The 16,291-nt window shown below is 42.3% G+C and overlaps 1 protein-coding gene across 2 annotated transcripts in view; it reads left to right on the top strand.

Moving 5' to 3' along the window:
- The first annotated feature begins 249 nt into the window (after window positions 1-249).
- The window catches only part of Swap70 (switching B-cell complex subunit SWAP70), a 61,203-nt gene continuing 45,161 nt past the window's right edge, over window positions 250-16,291 (top strand). The window contains exon 1 of one of the 2 annotated variants that reach the window (XM_017588986.3): window positions 250-453. In XM_017588986.3, coding sequence (XP_017444475.3) covers window positions 355-453 — 99 coding nt within the window. In that variant the 5' untranslated portion in view covers window positions 250-354. The remainder of the gene's footprint in view (window positions 454-16,291) is intronic. The other variant, NM_001106288.1, reaches the window with a different exon arrangement.

The following is a 16,291-nucleotide window of genomic DNA, read 5'->3' on the forward strand; positions in this document are numbered from 1 at the left end:
TAGCTGCGAGACTCCTGCAGAAGCCGCAGAGGCTGATCACTCCAGTCTTGCGCGTTCCTCGGGTTGGTCGACATTTCTTTGGGAGCACATACGAGCTTTGAAAATGGTCTGAGTTGATGTGGAAACCCCCCTCAAGGGTAGTGTTCACGTACCTGTAGTGGACAGAGGGTATTCCAGGGGCTGGCTGGTAAGGCGGAGGGGCGGGACCAGAGGGGCGTGTCCTCGGGAGGGCGGGGCCTGCAGCGGTCAGGTGACCGCACGGCGGGCAGCGTCGTCTGTGGAGATCCTGCTGGAAGCAGAGTAGCTGAAGGGCCGACGGGGAATCGGGTCTGTTGGGGCAGCGCGGCCGCGGCCATGGGGGGCTTGAAAGACGAACTGCTCAAAGCCATCTGGCACGCCTTCACCGCGCTCGACCTGGACCGCAGCGGCAAGGTCTCCAAGTCGCAACTCAAGGTGAGCCCCCTGCCGGCGCTTCCCGTAGGGCACGGGTCCCGCCGCAGTGTCCACAGGGAGGGCTGGTTGGGAATGCGGCGGGGCGGCGGTCCTTACTCTTCCTTCAGGCGTCCGGGCGGTGCGCGGGGGCGAGCGCGCTGCTGCGGCTCCCACGACGGCTGAGGTGCGCTCCAAGAGGCACCGCGGGACCTGCAGAGCGTCCCCCGGCGACGGGATGTATGGGGGCCCGGGAGCCTCAGCCTCGTCTCCGGGACACTGAGCAGAGCCTCCCCGCCAGCGTCCACAGGTCTTGGGGCTACTGAGCGCGTGCCAAGCGGCTCGTGTCTTGCGGGCTCCCTGCAAAGGCCATTGCTTTTGTAGAGTCCTCCTTAAGGGCTGCCCAGAGACCCCATAGTATGAGGTACGCATAAAGGGATACTTGTAAGTTGAGTAAAACCCAAAGTGGCACTCAGCCAGGAGAAATTGGCAGCGTCTTGAAAAGCCTGAAATATAGAAACAGACAAGAGGAGCCATTCAACAGGCATTTTTAAAATATACACATTTTGGATCTGAATGACTAGGTTTTCTTAGCCTCTCCTGAGGAGAAATTTCCGAAGTTTGGGTTTGCTTTGTATATTTTGTGCAGTAAATGAGGAAGTTCTTTTCAGTAGTGACTTTTATGCCAGCAGGATCTGGCGTTCTCACTTGTTTTCCTTTTGATATTATTCATTAAATCATAGTCTGGAAGGACCGATGGAAATTAGCCACACACTTTTACTTAAAAAAAAAAAAGTAATATATAAGGTCTTGGAGAGATGGCTGCTCAGTGGTTAAGGGCGACTGCTCTTCCAAAAGTCCAGAATTCCGTTCCCAGCACCCACGTGGAGTTAGCTCACATAGCTATAGGGTAGCCTATAATTCCATCTCCAGGGGATGCCTCTCAAGTCTGTGGACAGCAGCACACACATTTTCACACGTACGCTCATAATTTAAAAATAATATTTTTAAAAGTTAATAATAGTTTTTCTGGTGTACAGTTCAATGAGTTTTAGCACACGTAGGAAGTCACTATCACTAACTAGGGTTTCATCAGTTCCGTCCCACAGAGCTTTGTCATACTGCCCCATCTTCAACAGGTGGTAACCACTGATCTATCTGTTCTAGTCTTCCTTCTTCTAGTGTGATATGAACGGGATCTTCTGAAACCCGCTTCCTTTACTCAGATGAATGCCTTAGAAATTAACCTGTTTTGTGTGTGTTGTTATCGATAGGAATTGCATCTTATAGGTGTGCCATAGTTATCCATTCACCCTTGAAGATTTGTTATTTCTATTTGATTTGTGATCTGAATAGAGCTGTATGACTTTTTTTTTTTACTTTTACTTATTATACATTTTAGATAGTGTGGAGCCAGGTTTTCTTTTAACCATTCTGATGTGTCTTAGAGTATTTAGGCCATTTACATATAATGTAATGATTGATATTGATAGATTTAAGGTTGCCATTTTATGATTGGCTTCGGTTTTCTTTCTTCCTTAATTTTTTTTTTTCTGTGTACTTAGAATTACTATTTTGCCACTTTAAGGGGAATGTAGAAACCTTATGCCAGGAAGCTGCTTTATGTTGTAATTACCATGTTTATTACTCTACAAACATTGAAAAACATCATCATCATCTGTTTAATTCTAACTTTTAAAGAACTTTAGAAAATAGCTCATCTTCCCTCCAGAGTGTCCCAGGGTACTGCTCAATTTTGTTGATATAGTAGTTGAAGCTTCAGAGATGTGATTTGTCCCAAGTTACAGTGTAAACAGTATCTAGTTTAGAACCAAGATATGTCTGTCTGCTTGCCTGCCTATCTCTGTCTGTCTGTATCTATCTATCTGTCTGTCTGCCTGTCTATTTTGAGACAGGATCTCTCTCTATAGCCCTGACCATACTGGAACTCACTATGTAGACCAGGCTGGCCTGGAGCTCACAGAGATCCACCTCCTTCTGCCTCCCTAGTTCTGGGATTAAAGAGTGACACCAAGCTTGACAAGCTTTTCACATTTTAAAGCCAGTGTTTTTTAATCAGCCTCTCCTGACCCTTCAAATTGGTGACATAACATTCTCTTACTTTCATTGTACTCCATTAAAAATTTGAGGGAGGCTGGAGAGGTGGCTCAGTGCTTAAGAGCATTGACTGCTCTTCCAGAGGTCCTGATTCAATTCCCAGCAACCACATGGTGGCTCACAACCATCTGTAATGGGATCCGATGCCCTCTTCTGATGTGTCTGAAGACAGTGACCATGTACTCACATACATAAAATAAGTAAATAAATAAATCTAAAAAATTTTTTTTGAGGGAAAGAACCTAGTTTTTTTTTTTTTTAAATTAAATGAAACCTCTGCTGGTCTTCATTTATTTGATGTCTTTGTGTGTGTGTGTGTGTGTGTGTGTGTGTGTGTTTGTGTGTGTGTGTGTGTGTGTGCTTACTTCTGTGGTTGTCCTGTCACAGTGTAGATATGGAGATCAGAAGATAACTTTCATGAGTCAGTTTTGTTGTTCTATTGTATGAATTCCCAGGGTCAAACTCAAGTCATCAGGCTTTGCAGCAAGCAACTTTTAGCCACTGAGCCATCTTGCTGGTCCCCTTAGGAGATTATTGGCATCAAGCTAGGCTGGAAGTGTAAACTCTCAGTTCATAGTTTTCAAACACATGTTGGTAGCACATTTGCGAAGTTGTATTTGGTCTTTCCTGCAATGACATAAGAGACTTTGGATTAATTCAGTGTGTACATCTTGCCAGTGTTTTTGGAACTGAAAATATTTTAATTTAAAATTTTCTTTGTGCCTGACTCCATTTCACTGGGGAAAGTTGTGTTTTGGAACTCATATATTGATTTGTGTATAAGGTACCATGCACCATGCTAATTTTTTAAAAAGAATTATTTATTTGTGTATATGAGTACATTGTAGCTGTCTTCAGACACACCAGAAGAGGGTGCCAAATCCCATTACAGATGGTTGTGAGCCACCATGTGGTTGCTGGGAATTGAACTCAGGACCTCTGGAAGAGCAGTCAGTGCTCTTAACCACTGAGCCATCTCTCCAGCCCCCCTCCCCTGCACTATACTAATTTAATGAAAGGTTAGTAGTTTTAGACTGTTAAGTTTTTTTTCTTCTCTGTATTGGGGATGGAACCCAGCATATTAGGTGAGCACACCACCCCTAAGCTCTACTTTTAGTCCTATTTTTACTTAAAAACAAGTATATGTGTCTTTGTATGCACGTGTTCTTATGTGTGGATGCACATGGGTTCACGGTAGTTATGGAAGGCAGAGATAACCTCAGGTGCCGTCCTTAGGAGTGCCATGCACCTCTCTCAGACAAGGTCCCTCATTGGCTTGAACTTACCAGTTACACTAGACTGGCTGGCTAGAGTCCCAATCTTCCTGCCTCCACCTCCTTCCCAGTGCTCAAATTCTAAGCACACACTACCATGTTGAGTATTTTCACAGAGGAGCTAGGGATTGAATTCAGATCCCCAAACCACTTTACACACACACACACACACACACACACACACACACACACACCCACCCCTCCTGCTTTTGTAGTGCTGGAAATTGAACTTACTGCATTCTAAGCAAGCTCTGTATCACTGAGCTATACTTTATACTTCCATTTATATATATTTATTTTATTCTGTTTTTAGACAGAATCTTTCTGTGTGTCCCGGAATGGGCTAGAACTTGCTGTGTAGATCAGGCAGCCTTTAAACTCACATCAGTCTTCCTGTCTCTCCTTTTCAGGTGCTGAGATTGCAGATAGAAACCATGTTTCGTTTATTTATTTACTTTTTCCTAAGACAGGTTTCTTCTTGTAGCCCTGGCTGTCCTGGAACTCACTCTGTAGACCAGAATGGCCTCAAACTCCTGCTTTATCTTTTCATTTGTTTATATTCATTAACTATTTTATTTATAGTGTATATTTTTGTGTGTGCACAATCATATGAGCATGTGTGTGCTGTGGCACGCATGTGGAAATGAGTCAGCTCCCTCCTTTCACCCTCTGCACTCAGGAGATTGGATTCAGGTTAGACTTGGTGCAAATGCCTTTACCCAGTGAGCCATTTTGCTGCTCTACTTTTAAATTTATTTTTTAATTAAAACTTTTAGTGTTAAAAGATTATTTTTATTAGTTTTTAAATTATGTGTATGTTTGTCTCTGTGTGGGTATATGCACATGGCTGCACATGTCTGAGGAGGCCAGAGACATCAAATCCCCTGGGATGGGAGTGACAGGTAGTTATGAGTGGGTGCTGGGAACCAAACTCTGGTCCTTTGCGAGATCAGTACATGCTCTTAACTGTTGAGCCTTCTTTCCAGCTCACCTTCATAACTAGAACGTTTTAAAAACTTATTTTGTGTGTGTGTGTGTGTGTGTTCATGTGTGTGTGTGTGTGTTCATGTGTGTGAAATCAGAAACATGCAGACCATGGTGTGTCTGTGGTGTTCAGAGAATAACTTTCCGAGCATCTGTTCTCTTCCTGCAAGGTGGGGATGGAGCTCACCTCTTCAGGTTGTACTGCTGAGCCGTCTTGCTGGCTTACCTTTATACCTTTGGCACAGATGGATACATTTGATAAAACAGAATGTGCTGGGCACTGTGCCCAGTGCAGGAGATAGAGTTGTGAGATATGGGAGAAAAAAGAAATAGGAGTCTTTGCTCTCAAAGAGTTTGGATTAATTTAAAATTTTAATTTTTTTTTTTTGGTTCTTTTTTCCGGAGCTGGGGACCGAACCCAGGGCCTTGCGCTTCCTAGGTAAGCGCTCTACCACTGAGCTAAATCCCCAGCCCCAAAATTTTAATTTTTAAAACAAAATTTAATTAAGAGGATGAAATCATTAGAGAATACCTGTTTGCTCTTTCTCTCTGCCCCCTGTTCATATAGACTAGACTATATTGCTCAGATGGTTGCCCTATCTTGAAAAGACAGGAAGTCTGCTAGCAATGGGAGTTCTCACTTGTAATTCCAACAGTTGAGAATCTGAGGCAGTAGGATTAGTACAAGTTTGATATAGTCTTGGCTATATAGTGAGCCAAAGCTCAGAGCGAGACTGTTGGCCTCAGCTGGTAAGGACACTTGCTTCCAAAGTTGACTACCTGAGTTGATGCCTGGGAGCCCTGTGGTAGAAGGAGAGAATTGATTCCTGCACTGTCCACTGACCTCTACGTGCATGCAGTGTAGGCATATATGACATCATGTATTGTGGTACAGAGGGAAACACAAAGACAGTAGAAATAGTGAATAGAAGATACTCAGTTTGAAACTTAAGATCCAAAGGGAAAAAAATCAATAATGTAATTCAGTGTTACAAATACGGACTTTCACTGAACTTGTCAGTAAAATAAATATATGGGGGTAGAGAGATGGCTCAACAGTTAAGGAGCATGTACTGCTACTCACAGCCATTTGTAATTCCAGCTCTAGGGATCCAGTGCTCTCTTCTGACCTCAGGGGCTCCTGCATATACACAGTGCACACATGTGCATTCAGGCACACACATCTACATGTGAAAACAAACAAATAAATATTAAAACATGGAACACATTGTCAAAACCCCGTGTGACTTGCAAAGTTTTGATAGGAGCAGTTCAGTGTTGTCACAGGGATGCTTCTCTGTTAAAATGAGTGGGTATAAGGTTACTGCAGGTCAGTGGTTTTCCTGAAAGTTTTCAAAAGTCCCCTTCTCCTCACAAAGAAGGGAACCATTTCTGCCCACTGTAGAAACCATCAGCTCCATTAGCCCAATTTATAAAATACTGTTAAAAAGCAACTCATTACTTTATTCTAATATTGATTTGGTGTTACTGTGTTTCATAGGTTTGAATACACAGACATTTAAGAGAGATTATGTTCAGTTTCTTTTTTAAAAATTTTAATCAGGGCTGGAGAGATGGCTCAGAGGTTAAGAGCACTGACTGCTCTTCCAGAGGTCCTGAGTTCAATTCCCAGCAACCACATGATGGCTCACGACCATCTGTAATGGGATCTGATGCCCTCTTCTGGTGTGTCTGAGGACAGCTACAGTGTACTCATAGACATAAAATAAATAAATATAAAAACAATTTTAATCACAGTGCTGTAGGAGTACTTGTTGCTTTTGTTGTGTTCCCTCAAACCCCAGAACCCAACCTATGTGGCTCTGGTTGTCCTGGGACTCACCGTGTAGACCACTGTCCTCAGATTCAGAGAGATCTGCTGCCTTTGCCTCTGAGGGCTGGGTTAAAGGTGTGCATCACTACACTTGAATACACTTGGTCTTGCACAGAACCAGTGTTGGATTCCAGTACCCACATGGTGGCTCACAGCGGTTTTTAATTCCAGCTCCAGGATCTTTGATGTCCTCTTTGGTACCAGACAGGTACTTGTTGCACATACATACATCAGGCAAAATGTCAACATACGTAAAATAAAAAAAATTTTTTTAAAATTGTAATAATTTAAAAGAGAATTTTAGGTATGTGGTGTGTGCATCTGAGAGTAGTTATGTGCACAGGAGTTTAGGTACCTGTGGAGACAAGAGCCATCAGATCCCATAGTGCCTGAGTTACAGATGGTTTCAAGCTACCTGATGTGGCTGCTGGGAACTGAACTTGGGTTCTCTGCAAGAGCAGTTTCAATCTTAACCACTGAGACCTCTGTCTAGCATAATTCTCACCTCCATTTTATTTTTCTGATAAGGACTCATGTAGCCAAGGTTACCCTTGACTGATCCGGCTGCCTCCATATCCCAAATGCTGGGATTACAGGCAAGCATCACACTACTCCTGGCTACTAAGTTCAGCCTTTTCTAATTGACTAGAGATGTGCTGGTCAGTGGGAGTAGATAGCATTAGAGTCATAGGGGAGAAACCTTCAAACTTGTTTCCAAGAATATGCCTTTCTTAGAACAAATTGATTATATCACTCATCTTGGATGCAATTCTCTTGTGTTTTCTGATAGCTATTAAAAGATTGTTGGGGTTGGGGATTTAGCTAAGTGGTAGAGCCCTGGGTTCAGTCCCCAGCCCCGAAAAAAAGAAAAAAGAAGAAGAAGAAGAAGAAGAAGAAGAAGAAGAAGAAGAAGAAGAAGAAGAAGAAGAAGAAGAAGAAGAAGAAGAAGAAAAATAAAAGATTGTCAACTATGGAGAGACCCTGGCACCTTTTCTTGTAGGAAAGGGCTATTTATGGAAACTGAATAAATATGGCTGAATTGAAGTTTGAATATCTTTTTTTTTAAATAATGTTTTCCCTTGGTTTGGTTTGATTTTGTTTTTGTTTTTGTTCTTATTTATGTGTGTGTCCCACAGAGTCAGAGGACAACCTCTGGAGTCAGTCTTAGCCTTCCACCTTCTTGAAAACAGTTTTGCTCCTTGCGGCTTACAGCAAACTAGTCGTCCTGTACACTTCCTGCAGTCCTTTCCCTGCCTTCCATGGTGACATTTTTTGAGAATTCTGGAATTTTGCTCTCTTTAAAAAACACGGACTATTATAATATGCTTTCATTTTGATCCCAGTGTAGAGCTGTGAGGCTGCTTCGGAGAGTTCACAGCATCTTACTGTGATTTGCCTCAGTGCCTCATACCAGCAGAAGCGTGGTTTCTCAAGCTGCAGATAGTTTCTGTGATGGCGTGACATTTGGAATTTTGGGAACTTTACAGAGGGTCCATAGATGCTAGGAACCCCAGGAGGTGGGGTGGGTTGTTGGTTGTTTAGGGAGGTTAGTTGTGGCTTGTTAGTAACTGTGGTAAAAGAAGAAACAAGAGGAAAGAACTTAGATTCCAAATGTCTGTCTGTCTTTCTCTCTGTGTCTCTCCTTTCTTTCCTTCCTCCCTTTCTCCCTCCCCTCCATCCTTCTTTCTCTTCTATTTATAGTGCTGGGGTGAACCTGGGAGGATGAAGGGTGGGAAAAAAGAAGAACCCACAAAGTAGCAAAGACCAGCTACATTGCACCTCCTGGTAGGGGTGCTGGGGTTACAGTGCACAAGTTACCACATCAGGCTCTCATTTGGGGCTGGGGATCTGAACTTTGGTTCTCATGGTTAGCCAGCACAGCCTTTAGTCCCTGAGCCAACGTCTTAGTCTCTTGTCTAGTTGTATTTGCTATTTTATGTATGTATGTATATATCTATCTATGTCTGTATGTATTTACTTATGGGTGTGTATTGTGAGAAACAGAGAAAGAGAATGAGTGTGAGTGTGTGTGTGTGTGTGTGTGTGTGTGTGTGTGTGTGTGTGATTATGTGCAAGTGCACATGTGTGCCTTCATGTGGAGGCCAGAGGACAACCTTAGCTTTTATTCCTTGAGTGAGATCTACTTACTTTTACACAGTCCCTTGCTGCTCTGGGGCTCACAGGACAGACTGGCTGGAGCTAGAGGCCGCTTGTCTCAGCTTCCGCAGCCCTAGGACTGTGAGCACCCACCACCACACCCAGCTTTTATTATTATTCCTACTTGTTTCATGGTTTTCATTTGTTGTTTGCTTTTTGTTTTTGAGACAGTGAGTTTTTTTTTTAATTTTTATTTTTTTTATTTTTTATTTTATTTTTTTATTTTTTCGGAGCTGGGGACCGAACCCAGGGCCTTGCGCTTCCTAGGCAAGCGCTCTACCACTGAGCTAAATCCCCAACCCCGAGACAGTGAGTTTTGAGATAGAGGACAACCTCTGGAACTCACTCCGTAGAGCAGGCTTGCCTCCTACACAGAGATCCATCTGCCTGACTCCTAACTGTTGTGGGGTTTGGGGCTCATGTTTTAGTTTTTTGAGACAGGGTCTCAGTATGTAGCTTTGGCTGACTTTTATTGTTATTATTATTATTTTTGTTATTGTTATTGTTATTATTTTTAAAGGAGTATTTATTTAAGGTACATGAATAACATTGTAGCTGTCTTCAGACACACCAGAAGAGGGCATCAGATCTCATTACAGATTTTTGTGAGCCACCATGTGGTTGCTGGGAATTGAACTCAGGACCTCTGGAAGAGCAGTCAGTGCTCTTAACCGCTGAGCCATCTCTGCAGCCCCCCTTATTATTATTTTTAAATGAGAGACAATTGCGTGTCGATTCCATAGTTTAGGAGACCTTAGTAATCTGCCACTTAAAGAGCCTTTACTTTTAGATCATGGTTTAAATTTGCAGAAGTCATAATGGAAGTAAATTTGGGTGTATTATTTGAAATAGAGGAAATGATTATTCTTCTGTTACATTTATTTTTCCATTTAGGGAGGTGTGAGTGTGTCAAAGTGTGCACACACAGGTCAGAGGCTAACTTGGGCGACATGGGTCTTTCCTTCTAGATGTGGTCCCAGGGATCAGACTCAGCTAGTCAGGATTGGCAGCAAATGTCATTTTATTGGGCTCCGATTGTTGTTTATTCTGTGATTATTTAAAAATTATCATCCCATTGTTTAGCATTTCACTGGTTGTTCCTTGCTAAGAATTATATACAATGCCAACACAATAATAAATGTTATTACTTAACTATTTAAGAGGAACTGTCATAGTTCACTTATACACATGGCATTAAATTCTTAAGACTAAAAAAAGGGCATTTATGGCATGAAAAAGTCTCCCAGCCCACACTAGTTCTCTGCCATTCTGTTCCTTCCAGAGTTCACAATGTACCTTAATTTAATACTCTTACTGTTATATAGCGAATGTTTTTCTCTTAAATATAGCAAACTCTAGTGATATTTTTGCAACCTCTATTATAAAGTTTAGTTTGCAATTATGGCTTCAGTGTGAATTACACATTAGTGCTGGGAATATCTTAAAATAAATGTGCTGGCCCTGTTCCGATGCTTTTGTTTTTAGAAACACTTTTTTTTTTCTTTTTGGTACATTTTTGAAGTTGAAGAGCTTACAACTATAGTGACGATTTAAATACAAATCACGTTAAGAGGGGCAGTATGGGTAAATTTGCATCTTATTTTCTCAATGACAGATATTCATTCATATTCTCCCCCAATAGATTCTTATTCTGTAGCCCAGGTTGGCCTCAGACTCACAGGGATGCATCTGTGTTAGCCTCCCAAGAGGTCGGATTACAGGACTGAACCATTATTAGGCTTGAAGAATTTTTGAGTCAGTTGTTTTTTTAATTCTAAACCGTGGTACGGTTTGCATGTCTTTTGAATAATACCTTGTGCTTTGTTCCCGTGTAGGCATCTAGCTTCCAAAGTTTTAACGTGGATTGCTTAAGTAATTGAGAGAAATCAGTTGAAAGCATAAAGGGAGGAAATGGCCGTTAAGACCTTACTCTGTGTGACATTCAGCACACCAAGCAGTGGTTAGTTCTCATGTTCTTGCCATGAATAGCACTGAGTCTCTAAACCTGCTAACCACTGAGGTAACAGCTCTTTATATTGGGAAACCAAACACTCTAATTGTAAGAAGCAGGGTCGGAGGATTGGAATTATGAGTGAGCTTACTAAAAGTCATCGTCAGCCAGCATGGTGGAGGTCGCTGACTGTAACTGCTGCACTCCTCAGGCTTGAGACAGGCCTGAGAGAATGAGAAAGCCTGGTTTAGATCACACAGAAGATGCCTCAAAGAAAAAAGTCTTTGCAAATAGTTTTAATATTTTACCAAAACAGAAGAGTAAAGATAGCTTTCTAAATAAAAAGAGTATCAGACATTTCCAAATCTTAAAGTGGGTAGGAGTGAATTAGAGTGAATTTCTATTTTCCATTCTTTGGTAGAAAATTTTCAGTGTGATAACTTGGAAATTTGGTGCTTAAAAAAATACAAGTTGGGGGCTAAAGAGGGGGGATCCGACACTTCCTTTTATCCCTATGGGCACCAGGCATACATATGGTGTACATATATACATGCATGTAAAACCCTGATGCACATACAATAAATCTTTTTTGTTTGTTTTTACTTTTTCTGTTTTGAGACAGGATTTCTTTCTCTTCGTAGCCCTGGCTGCCCTGGAACTTGATCTGTAGACCAAAAATAAATAAGTCTTAAAAAAAGTACACCCTTGTCTTATTGAAGAGAACACTTGAGTCTCGGGGCATTATTTTTGGTCTTGTCTGTCCACTTTAACCCAGCATTTCTGGTCTTAAAACTCAAGAGTTTACCGGGCAGTGGTGGCACATGCCTTTAATCTCAGCACTTTGGAGGCAGAGGCAGGTGGAGCTCTGTGAGTTCAAGGCCAGCCTAGTCTACAGAGTTCTACAACCACACAAACATCTCAGAGTTTACAACCTCTGGAGCCTCACTTCCTCTTTCTTTTGGGTCTCACCACAGTCTTACAGGGACACAGTAAGGAAGCTAGAGTTACCTGCTTTCTAAGCTTTCTTCCTCTGGAGAGGTGTTTCCCATTCCTACCCAGTTGAGGGGTGTTCACAACCTCCTTCCTGTCAGTGGTAAGTAGTAGATGAGAGCAGTCGAGTTCTCTCTCTCTCATGTCTCCTTTTCACAACAGAATTGCAGCCTGTGTCTCAGCTCCTTTAGTTCTCATCCCGCTCTCTTTTTTGAGACAAAGTCTTTTTGTCTGGATAAAGTCCACTGTGGCTTGGAGCTTATTGTGTACGTCAGATTGGCTTAAAACTTAAGATGACCCTCTTTCTTCAGTCTCCCAGTACTGGGATTATAGTAGTGAGCACTCGTGCCTAATTCTTTTCCTCCTGAAATAGGGTTCTCACTGTTTTGCCCAGCTTGGCCTCGAACTCATGGGTTCACAGGATGCTCTCACTGGGCAATCTGTCACTTATTCACAGTCCTTTCTGTATTACAAGTCTGCTTGACACTGCAGCTCTCAGCAATTGAGAGGAAAAGCCTTGGTTAGGAACTCCACATATGCTAACATTTTTATAGGAAGAAGAAAGATGGAATATTTCTAGGCCTTCTGTATCTCTTGTCTCTTTAGGAATAATTAGCTTTGTCACCTTTGCTTTCAATTAGAAGACTCATAAATGTGTGCATGGTGAATCAGCCGGAAATGACACTAGATAGAAAAAAAAGCTATTCTGGAGCTAGGGCATGTATGACCTAGTGGTAGAGTACTTGTCTGGTATACAGGAGGGAGGGTCTTGGTTCCAGACTTCCAATCCCTCCCTCCCCAATATACAAAAAACAAAACAACACCACTATCAAAGCCAAACCAGTTCTCACTGCTTGTAGAGACAGCATTGGAAGGTGTTGCATTTCACTGAATTGTGAAAGGAGGGCTACCGTCTGCCCTCAGCAGTTCCTTCTGACATAGGATGATGCATGCTCAGTGAGGTAGCTGTTCTCCTGGAGTTGAGAGACAGCTGTTGGCACCTGACATGGATTTCAGTGAGAGACTGAGAACCTCTGTTTTATGCAGACTTTGGTAGATCACACTGGATTAAAATTCTGAGGCCTTTTTACTTGGGTAACTTTCCATTAGTTTCATTTTCATTTATTTTGTGAGTGGAGGGGTATGCGCATATATTGGCATGCACGTGGAGGTCAGAGCACAACTTGCTGGGGGTGGTTCTTCCACTGTGAGGGTTCTGGGAGGGAACTAAGGTTGTGAAGCTTGGCATCAAGGGTCTTAGCCAGGGAACCATCTCTCCAGCCCTCTACTTCTGTATTTTTCTGTTAAATGGGAAGATTGAGAGGCAGGATACTTCTCCCTTTCCTGTCTCTTATCCTTGGTTTTTACTTTCTATTGCTTCTGTCACTTATCAGCCCAAAATATCAAGTGGAAAATTCCAGAAATGAATAGCTCACGAATTTTAAATAAGTTATTATAGTGTGTTGCCCTAGTTGTTAATTTATTGTGTTATTATTATCTTATCATTCACACATGAGGAAAATCTGGTATTCTGGGGATCTGGTACTGTTTGTGGTCTCATGCATTTTGGGGAGCTGTTGGAATGTGTCTCTGCAGATTAGCTGGGAGGCTGGCAGGGGACAGAAGCCTTATCGTAGGCACCACACCAAGGCAGGAGGCCAGGACAGAAGACAGCAGAGGTAGGTAGACCTCAGACTTGAGAACTTGGTCGTTGGTTGACTGTACACTATGGCTTCAGATTTTTTCCTGGAGAAGAGAGTACTACACTGAGCTATCCCACGACTCTTTCCTTTCATTAGAAGTCTGTATTTGAGGTCTCTCCCTCCACGTGGAGGTCAACCCCAGGGCATCAAGCATGCAAGGCAGACTTTATACTTGAGTAAGGAGTGAGGCTGCCACACAGGATCTCAAGCCTGGTGAAGTGTGCTTGCCTAGCTGTAGTACTGTTAATAACTAATAATGACCCCAAACGTTATCTAAAGGAGACATTGCAGTTAAAGTTCTTTCTGGAAGGATGGTAAAATAAAAGGTGCACATACGTGTAAGGATGGTGGAGAAGAAAAGAAAAAAATCTGGGAAAATGTCAAGTGTCCTTGATTTAGCAATTAGTGTTTGTTGGCCACATCTCTCATGAAGTACTTTATTGGTTTTTTTGGGGAGTGTTGCACACATGGATAAAAGACCCCATGCACAAGGAGTGTGCACAGGGGTGCAAGTCACAGAAGCTTATTGAATTTTGTTTTCACTGATGATTCTTTTTTGAGACAGGAAGTCACTCTTTGACCTGGAGGTCATTATGGGACCAAGATTGATTTTAAACTCTTGGCAGTCCTTCTGCCTCAGCCGCCTCAGTGCCAGAATTACAGGTGAACACGTCTGGCTTCAGTGATTATCTTTCCTAATACTCCTATTATTGAATACATATGTGTGTGGTGATATGCAGGTGTGTGTGTGTGCGTGTAATTTGAGACTAACATATGCTTTGACATAAGTAGGATCATATTTCATGTGCTTTTGTGATCTCCCTTTATAGCGTGTTGGGAATACTTTTCAATATCAAACCAATGTCATTCTTTATAACACTTTGAACTGTTCCGTAGTGTTAATATGTTGTTTTACTTTACTGTTTTTCATTCATGGAATTTTTAGATGTTTTTGTTTTCCCTCAAACACATTGCCAAACATGCTACAATGCATAGGTCACTTCTCTGTTGTCTCTGCTCAGATGATCATCTGTTCCCACCTGTCAGTCATGCTGTAGTCAGGAGAGTGGCTCTGCTTTCTTTTTTTTTTTTTTTTTTTTTTTTTTTTTTTGGTTCTTTTTTTCGGAGCTGGGGACCGAACCCAGGGCCTTGAGCTTCCTAGGTAAGCGCTCTACCACTGAGCTAAATCCCCAGCCCCATGGCTCTGCTTTCTTCAGCAGTGGACATTGACTGAGTCTGTAAGAGTAGATGCTGTGGTAGTTGCTTAAGTATCAATGTTACTCAACAAAAAGGCAGCTTATTTAATCTACATTAGTAAGGTTGGGTATCTTGTCTTATCCTTTATTTGTTCACTGTAAAGAATGTTTCAACAAAGAATAGGGTAGAAGTTAATCTTTGTAGTGCACTACAAGACGTGAAATCACAGAAACAAGAAACTTGGCTAGGCATGGTGGTTGGCACATTGCTGTAATCACAGTATTTGGTGGTAGAGGTAGAGGAGTTCACACTCATCCTCGGCAAGCCTGGACTTTAAATGATCTTGTCTGAAAAACAAAACAAAAAAACCAACCAACCAACTGTCCAAAAACCCAACTGAATGAGAACAGCAACTACCCCTCCAAAACAACAAACAGCAAACCAAGAAGCAATTCAGAGGATGATCTCCACACAATATATATAGTTCAGGGCTTCTTCTTGAGTCAGGGTCTCACCAGGTAGCCCTGGATGGCCTGGAACTCAGACATCTGCCTCTGCTTTCTGAGTGCTGGGGTTAAGGGGGCATGCCACACCACACTCAGTTACAACTCCTTAAGTGGAGCGTCCTTGTAAGACTGCTAGCCTAACAAACCATGTTTAAAAATTCTCTTGAATACAGACAGATGAGGGCTGGTGAAATGGCTTGGTGAGAGAAGGGGAGGCTGTCAACCCTGATGACTTTAGTTCAGTCTCCGGAATGCTCCCTGGAAAAGGAGAGAACTCACTCCCCAAAGCTGCCCTCTGACTTCTGTACTCCCCCGTGGTACACATGTGCTTCGCCTTCTCCCCGTAGACAGCAAATGTAGAGAGCAGTAAATGAGTCGGTGAGGATGCTGTCAAGCCTGACAGCGGTTTGATCTCTGGGACCCACGTGGCGAAAGAGAGAACCAACTTGTTCTTTGACTTGCACGTGTGCTATGACATGCATACCCTCTGCTCCTGTCCCCACCCCAACTCATACATAAATAACGTAATAAAAATTTAAGATGTAGAGAGACGGTAAGACATCAAAACCCACATACAACAATCAGCTTTTGGCTCCAGTTGTCCAGTCGGGAACTGAACGTGCAAGATGTCTCACATTTTAGTCTTCAGTTTCCTTTATCGGCTTTTTATCCATGTTCATTGCTCATTTTCCTATTATATGTTCCTATTTCTGCCTTTTACTTCTAAGAGTGGTTTCGTTTGCTTGGGTTTATTTTTTTTCTGGAAGGGAAAATTTAAAACTTAAGAGATGAAATTTACACTTGAAGATTTATTTAGTAAAAGTGTCTAGGATGTTAATTGACTCGGACTTGGGTTTTTATGCTGTTGTTGTTTTTGTTTTTGATGCTGAGTAGAATGAAGATAATTTAAAAGAAGCAGGTAAGACACAGCAGGGATAAGCAGGAGGAAAGGCTGTTGGCAGAAAGGGAAAATGACTCTGTGTGGAAAGAGGGCAGAACTCTTAGTAGACAATGCCTTTAAGGCAGGGCACAGTCGAGGTAGGAAGTTGGTCATTCTGACTCTTTGTTAGGGAGAATTTTCTGGTAACTTGCCATTAGCTTGAAACTTTGTAAATCAGACAGGAATTTTCATGTTTTAAAAAGACCAC

Source organism: Rattus norvegicus, chromosome 1, assembly GCF_036323735.1.
Source record: "Rattus norvegicus strain BN/NHsdMcwi chromosome 1, GRCr8, whole genome shotgun sequence".
Taxonomy (NCBI): Eukaryota; Metazoa; Chordata; class Mammalia; order Rodentia; family Muridae; genus Rattus; species Rattus norvegicus.